Here is an 8,607-nt window from a genome sequence, read left to right on the forward strand (position 1 = left end):
AATTGTCATAAGAATTAGGTGCTCAATATTCAGAGTTTCTATTTATTTATAACATTTATACCCCACATTAAACATGAATTTGTTTGAAACCTGGGAGCATTTTAAAATCTTTTTTTTCCCCCTGTGCCTAGATCAAAAGAAAAAAAGGGCATATGGAAACTTGCTCCTTGGGCTTTGTGGATTGCACAGGTATATTATAAAGATGCACTTCATATTTTTATTACTATTATTTAAAAGACAGATATTGAATAATGAGGGCAGAGCTATCTTTATGCAGAAGTCCAGAGTCAGTCTAAATGTGCCAACTTTGTTCATACAAAGTTAATTATGTTCAGTGGAAAATAAATCTGTTGGCTCAGGCTGCCTGCTATGTGAATAGTCCATTTTCATTATTGCTTCCACATATTACATATGGGTGAATGTTTTAATTTAAAGCTAGTAAAGTTTACAGCAAATGCCCATTTTATTGATTTGATGTGAATAAAGACTCTCATTTCTCCTGTGGAGAGATCACCTTCTGGAGGTATTTGCTTATGTACTTATATACATAGTGGCCTTGTCCAGCACACCCAGCAGGCTCCTGACCCTCCCAGGGGCTCCAGTGAGGCCAGTATTCTAGCAACACCACCCTCAGCACCAGCCACAAGTGGCACCAGTGCTCACATCACCCAGCCCCGCTTCACAGCATCATCCTCAGCTCTGGCCAAGCAATCGGCATCCAATCGGGTGCAGATGGGACTCACAGGACCTCAGGCCAGTGGAACTGTCTTGCAGCCAGGTCCCTCTGGGGCAGTACACACTACCTTGCTTGATGCTGTGCCCTGTGCCCAGGGGCAACTCAGCCACAAGGCCAACCAGGTGCCTCCCCCCCTCCCGATTTCCATGGGGCAGCAGAAGCAGCTGCATCTCCTGATGCCTGAGGGCAGTGGCAGCTCCACAGGGGAGGACTCAGACACTGTTTGCTCCTGAAAGATCTGGACCGTCCCCTACATCTAGAGAGAGAGGTGGGAGAGGCGGCCTGCAGAGGGGATGGGGGAGGATGAGATAGGGCTGTGAGGCAATGAGGCAAATACTTAAAAAAAAAAAAAAAAACATTTTATTTGCATATTAGAAAATTTTAACATTGAAGCAAACAGATCACTTGTACAGAAAGCTGTCCAGATGTTTATCTAAATATAAGAGGAAAATAAGAAGAAATATCTTAATTCTGTAACAAAGTTCGCAGAATCCAAGAACAAAGGGGAAAAAAAGGAGGATAAATACAAGAAAATAATATTTTAAAAACCTAACAAGAATGCTACTCCTGTAAACTAATCTTAACTTAGAGCAGTCACTCAGATATAATCTGACCTCCTGCTGAGGCAGATGATATGGCTCCTACCCTCTGTTGCCAAAAAGGTAGTCAAACCAAAAAACAGTATTTCTCTCAATGTGTTGCACAAGCTGCCAATTCAACTAAGCAGTTGTTCAGTATAGTAAACAACCTCCTGCAACCCCCACAACAGAACCAGCCTGCCCAGTCTAAACTGAACTGCAATGATTTTGCTGCATATTTTACCAACATGGTGCGACCACACCTTGAATAGTGTGCTTAATTGTGGTCGCCGCATCTCAAAAAAGATATAGTGGAATTAGAAAAGGTGCAGAAAAGGGCAACAAAAATGATAAAGGGGATGGGGCAACTTCCCTATGAGGAAAGGATAAAGTGGCTAGGGCTCTTCAGCTTGGAGAAAAGGCGGCTGAGGGGGAGGTATGATAGAGGTCTATAAAATAATGAGTGGAGTTGAACGGGTAGATGTGAAGCATCTGTTTACGCTTTCCAAAAATAGTAGGACTGGAGGGCATGCGATGAAGCTACAATGTAGTAAATTTAAATCAAATCGGGGAAACGTTTTCTTCACTCAACGTGTAATTAAACTCTGGAATTCATTGCCAGAGAACGTGGTAAAGGCAGTTAGCTTAGCAGAGTTTAAAAAAGGTTTGGACGGCTTCCTAAAGGAAAAGTCCATAGACTATTTTTAAAAGGTCTTGGGGAAAATCCACTATTTCTGGGATAAGCAGTATAAAATGTTTTGTACTTTTTGGGGATCTTGCCAGGTATTTGTGACCTGCATTGGCCACTGTTGGAAACAGAATGCTGGGCTTGATGGACCTTTGGTCTTTCCCAGTATGGCAATACTTCTGTACTTATATACGGCAGCAGGATATGTTTATCTATTCCTACCCTAGCTGAGATAATATTTAACCATCTTTCTGTACTCACGTGCAACTTTCTTTAAATCAGTCACCTTACTTTCTAACTCTTCCTACTGTCTTACCTGTATATATGTGTCATCTTTGCTTCACTATCAATTATAATGCTCTATTAATTGCGTATTGTGTTAACATTGTATGTAGTATACCATACTTTGTATTATTTGAATATTTTTACTGCTGTAATTGTCTATTGCTCATGTTTGACCTATTCTTACTGTACATCGCCTTGAGTGAATTCCTTCAAAAAGGTGGTAAATAAATCCTAATAAATAAATAAGCAAGCTGGATAAAAAAAGGGCATATTTTACTGTTTGGAACCTCACAATACATTTACATGGAAACTTTAGAAAAAAACACTGCCCCAAGCTGCAAAACACCTGGATACATCAACAGGAACTACCTCCTTCTCTGAGTTTCTTGAGCCACAGCTGGAAAAATCAACTTTTTTAAATTAAGAAATAATTTCTGCTGATTCTTAAAGAAGAACTTCAATAGCCATTCCGTCTCATAAAATAGGGCTAACAACTATTCATGTCCTGAAGTAATTTGTTCTGAGTCCGAAGTCTCCAACAAGGCTCCAAGCCATCTCTTTCAACATTTAAACTCTCTTGATTCTGTGCCTGTTGCCAGGTTTCTTCTCAAAAAGATAATAAACCTTCACAAATAGTGGAAGATTAGACTGTAGAACATTCAGAACTTCTGTTAAATATCTTATAAACAATTCCTTAGTTGATACCATGGGAAGATGATGAAAATTAATGAGACATAAATTACATCTCCTAATATAATTTTCAAAGTTCTCTATCTTCAATCTCAAAAAAGCATCTTTAATTATAGAACTTTGAACAGCCTCACTAGCAGAAAGATTGTTCTACATGATCTAAACAAAAATGAGATGAGTCAGTTCTTGCAAAGTATTCAGTGTTTTCTAGAAGCTTCATTTTTTGAGATGTCATTAACACAAGAAAAAAGCAACTTTGTAAGTTCAGAAATACTTCCCAAATTGTTTCTAAATTAATAATTTGTAGGCAAATTAACAGCAAAGCTGATCAAACATAGCACATTCTCAGATGGCAACATTATCGAGGGATAGGAATCCACCAGGGTGGATGAACAACAAAACTCCATGTAACTAACAAACCAAGAAGAAAAGTGGGAAGTGGACCATTGACTCCAGAGACTGGGACTACTGGGTGAGAATGGAAAACTTTATTACGTACTTGACACAGATCTGTGTTTCGGCCACAGGCCTGCCTCAGGAGTCTAAAAACATATAAAATACCATGTAAGATAAAACAATACAAAAAATCATTTGATGAAACATATAAGATATAAAATCATATGCAAAACAATGTAAAAAATATGAAAAACCAACACATCCATAAATAAATATAATCCAAGATGATATCTAAAATGGTACTAACAATAAAATAACACATTCATGAGTAAATGTCATCTAAGCTGATATGTAAGATGATACAAACAATAAAATACAAAATATATGCCATACAATCTTGTCTGTTATGGGAAAAAATCTAAACATTTATGTGTTGATGGAAGAACATTAAAACATGAGTGGAGGAGTGGCCTAGTGGTTAGGGTGGTGGACTTTGGTCCTGGGGAACTGAGGAACTGAGTTCGATTCCCACTTCAGGCACAGGCAGCTCCTTGTGACTCTGGGCAAGTCACTTAACCCTCCATTGCCCCAGGTACAAATAAGTACCTGTATACAATATGTAAGCCGCATTGAGCCTGCCATGAGTGGGAAAGCACGGGGTACAAATGTAACAAAAAACAAACATGAAATACGTTTATAACGCATACTCATAGGTACATATAATAAACTAGTAAAAAAAAGGCCCTTTTCTGGAGCCAATGAAACGGGCGCTAGCAAGGCTTTTCTGTGCCCCCCCCCCCCCCCCACCGAACGCAATTTGGTTGTTAGTGACAGCATTGCGCAGCCGTGGCCACTGTCGATGTGTGACTGTGGCCCCCCCCACCCAACGCACCTTCGTCGTCAGTGGGTGGCCCATTGCGGCGCCCCAGCCATTGTCGATGTGAGTGAATTGGTCCGCCTCCGCCCTCAACGTCATAATGTTTGACGCGAGGGCTGGGCCCCGAGGCTGTGAGTTTCTTGGCTTCGAACTTACGAACCTTGGCTTCAGTGACGTCATCCGACAATAGAACATTGAGTTTTATATATATAGATGGTGAGGTACATATAATAATAAATGGTGAACGTGTCTTACAATAACAATGTGGTAAATAGAAATACATGGTGATTAAAACAAATATAACAGTGTAATAACATGAAATGCATTGGTGTTCTAAACCACAAAATATAAAATATAAAGAGAAAACTGCTTTTGCATATATCCATATATAAAAAAAATTGCTGAAATCTCACATATAAAAACTTAACCAGACATCATGAGATTTAATCTATTGATATAAATGAAGCAGTAGGGCTATACTGTGTAATCTATATAAGGTAACTGATAATATAACATAGTGGCAGACAGAATTGAAATGTTATTATAAGCGCTGTACAAAATACCTATCATATTTGTTTTAATCACCATGTATTTCTATTTACTACATTGTTATTGTCAGACATGTTCAACATTTAGTATTATATATACCTATGAGTATGCTTTATAAACGTATTTCATGTTTTAATGTTCTTCCGTCCAACATATAAATGTTTTGATTTTTATAAGAGACAAAATTATATGGCATATATTTTGTATTTTATTGTTTGTATCATCTTACATATCAGCTTAGATGACATTTACTCATGAATGTGTTATTTTATTGTTTGTACCATTTTAAATATCATCTTGGATTACATTTATTTATGGATGTGTTGGCTTTTTATATTTTTTACATTGTTTTGCATATGATTTTATATCTTATATTGTATATATGTTTCATCAAATGATTTTTTTTGTATTACTTGTTTCATCTTACATGGTATTTTATATGTTTTCAGACTCCTGAGGCAGGCCTGTGGCTGAAACACAGATCTGTGTCGAGTCCGTAATAAAGTTTTCTATTCTCACCCAGTAGTCCCAGTATCTGGAGTCATTGGTCCACTTCCAACATTAATCGAGGGTCCAGCTATTCCTGGTAGCTGTTGATGCAGAAAAACCTTCTTGTTCGCTCACTGCACTAACGGGCAATGCTGTCAGGACTGTTTCCTCAGTCCCTACACTCCTCTCCAGTCTGACGTTGGAAGTTCTTCCCCCACCCAACATTGCTTCACTTTCCATTTGAAGTGTAGTGGCTGTCAGCATTGGAGAACTCTGTGCCTACTGTTGCAGGTGAGCTGCTCTACAGTCTGGGCTTAAGGCAATATCACCAAAAGATGAGTTGTGCCCTTCTTCTGACTGCATCTGAGCCAGGGTTATGGCTGTTCTTCTGTTCCAGGGGACACAAGAAAAACATCCAGTGGGCCAGCTGTAATGGAGACTGCTGGCTGGGAAGGGAAAGTCCAGCAACCACCCTTGTGCTTCCCTATAAGGAAAAGGTTGGTGTGATGTTGCCATCTTGGATTCCACTCCGTGAGGCAAATACTTACTGTGGTGGTGTGCTGGGGGAGGGGGGATAGAAGATATGGTGAACACAAATAAGTACTGCACTGACCTTTACTGGAAATTGGTTTGTATGAGTCTGTCTGGCTCAGACCTCCAACTGGTGCGGACCTTGGTCAGCTCTGTGGGGGAGGGGGGGTCATCATTCTCTTGGTCTACCTGCTGATGTGTGTCTCCTTTGTTCAGCTCTGTGGGTGGGTGGAGGGGAGTCATCATCCTCTTGGTCTGCCTGCTGCTGTATGTCCTCTGGCAGGGATTGCCTTTGTTGCAGTGCAAAGTTGTGCAGCAGGCCATGAATATCTTGGTGACCTTTTCTGGGCTGTAGAGGAGCTTCCCTCCAGAATGATCAAGATTTCTGAATCTGTTTTTCAGGTGACCATAGGTGCACTCAGTGATGGTGTGGGTGTTCTTGTGGCTCTTGCTATAACTCCTCTGCCTCATTTTCAGGGTGGACAATGGGAGTCATTAGCCAGATTCACTGGGTGTAACCTCTGTCACCTGTGGGGGGTGGGGGGGGGGAGAAAATGCAGGATTCACAGAAATGGATGCGAATTTGTACGTGGACCTTGTTGAGTGCAGATCATGGATGTAGGTTCTGGGGGCATGTAGAGGGAGGTAGGGTAGTGACATAAGGGGGAGGAATCCCAATACTGCTTAAGTAGGAGCTAGTTGCCAGTGATCTCCCCTGTCAAACTTGCGGTAGATTTTAGAATGCTTTAGGATATATGCATCGTGGGTGGACCCCAGGTAGTAAGCACACACATCTACAATCTCCCCCTGGACATCACACACGACCTGTATGCTCATGGAGTGATATGATTTTGTTCCTATAGGTCTCCTTGTGTGACCTTGGAGAGGAGAGGTCCGAGTGTGACGTGTGCAGTCAATGACACTGACTGAGAAGCAGTCTATGGTGTAGAACTGAACCATGTTGTTCTGGAGGGCCTGGGCGGTAGTGGGGAAGATAATATAGTATGAGGTGTGGGTGAGGAAGGCATCAAGGAACAGGGCAAGGCAGATGGAGATAGCGGGCTAGGTGAGGCCTGCATTAATTGGTAGCACTGACTGAAAAGTGCTGGTGGCAAGAAAGGCGAGGCAGTGACCTTAATGTGGAATGGCACTGGATTATTCCTGCAAGTCCTGGCCTCAAAGAGAGGTTGTAGCTGGTCACAAGAGGTGCAGTATGGCAGCCCTATGAAAGTGGTATCTATTAAGGCATTGCTGGTCAGTGAGGTCCATGAAGTGGGTCCTGGGCCTCCCTTCTAACTTCTCATCCACATCTAGCAACGTGCCATCCACAATAGCATTGAGCACATCTATGATTGACATGCAGGTATCCCACAACCACAGCTGCAACCCACTAAGCCTAATACCACCAGTGTGTACTTCTCCACCTACTGCACCCAGAGATATCCGGCACCAGTGCCCAAGCACTTTCTCTCCCAGCACCAGCAAACAGTCATCACACAAATGGCAGTAATACACAGCACAGTCTCTCCCAGCACACAGTCTTTACACAAATAGCAACAACACAAAGCACAGTGACAAACTGGGAGTGGACAAACAGAGGAAAAATGACAGAATACAAGCAAGGAGCTTGAATGAGAGGTGTGGGGGTTTGGGGATAGTGAGGGTTTGGTAGGGGAAAGGGGCAAGATACAGAGCAAGGGATGGATGTGGCTGGGGGGTTGGCAGGTGTGGGCAAGGACGAGGAGGTGAGACACAGCAGGCAAGACAGGAAGTGTGAGGGTCAAAAGGTTCGGACAGGGGCAAAGAAATAAAGGTTACAAACCACTCAGAAAGTCTCCACTTGTTTTCACAAACCACAATTCTACCTCTCCACTCTCTAACTCACAAAATCACAAATAAGCCCAAAGACAAGTTTGGTCTTGAGCTAGTCACTTTTAAAGCAGGTCTGATTCATGACGTTTTACTTTCTGGTACAAGGAAATTGTGTTGCTGCTATCACACAAAAAAAGCAAACAAACAACCCCCCCCCCCCCCCCCCCCAATACATCACATAACACCGCCCATCTCAAGCCCACTCTCAAAACATTTTTCTTTCAGCAAATACTGGACAAACTTTTTTTTTTTTTTTTTTTTTTTAATTATATGGTTTAAACTTTTTCCTGTGAGAAACATGGCCATCTGCCCCTTGTGCCATTTTTTTGCACATTTTTTTTCTTTTGAAAATGAGCCCCTTAATGGATTTATTTAAATGTTTATATGTGCTCTTACTAGCTGAGAGACCACCACAGATCAAAAGATCTCACATTTATTGCTGAACTTGTTATAATCATAGCACATCAAGTGGTCCTTTTACTAAGGTGTGCTAACCAATTAGTGTGTGTTAGATGCCATGCAGCTCAGCTCATAGGTATACAATGGGCTGTGTGGCATTTAGCACACACTAAATCTGTTAGCACACATTAGGAAAAGTGCCTTCACGAGTCCCAAAACAAGTAAAAAATAAAAATAAAAAAATTAATGTGTACTTATCTTGTGAAAACGCTGTCCAAATCAAATCCACTTTTCACAATAAAGTTTTCCAATATCTCAAAAGTTCAATTGCATCTATAAGAATGCATTCATTCTGTAAGGTCCCAAACATGGACCATGTTTCACCATTCACTGCTTCAGGGAACCCCAAAAAGCCAAGCTTTTCTCTTCAGATATATACAATTGCACAGCCAAAATAGAACCCAGTTAACAAATATCTTTAACTTGAAAATAAACAAATACATATTTCAGCATCAAA

At 41.0% G+C, this 8,607-nt stretch overlaps 1 protein-coding gene across 1 annotated transcript in view; it reads right to left on the reverse strand.

The window, feature by feature from the left end:
- Nucleotides 1-6,290, reverse strand: part of POLR2M (RNA polymerase II subunit M) — a 29,168-nt gene extending 22,878 nt beyond the window's left edge. The window contains exon 1 of the mRNA XM_030191653.1: nt 6,009-6,290. Coding sequence (XP_030047513.1) covers nt 6,009-6,290 — 282 coding nt within the window. The remainder of the gene's footprint in view (nt 1-6,008) is intronic.
- Nucleotides 6,291-8,607: the final 2,317 nt, after the last annotated feature.

Source organism: Microcaecilia unicolor, chromosome 1, assembly GCF_901765095.1.
Source record: "Microcaecilia unicolor chromosome 1, aMicUni1.1, whole genome shotgun sequence".
Classification (NCBI taxonomy): Eukaryota; Metazoa; Chordata; class Amphibia; order Gymnophiona; family Siphonopidae; genus Microcaecilia; species Microcaecilia unicolor.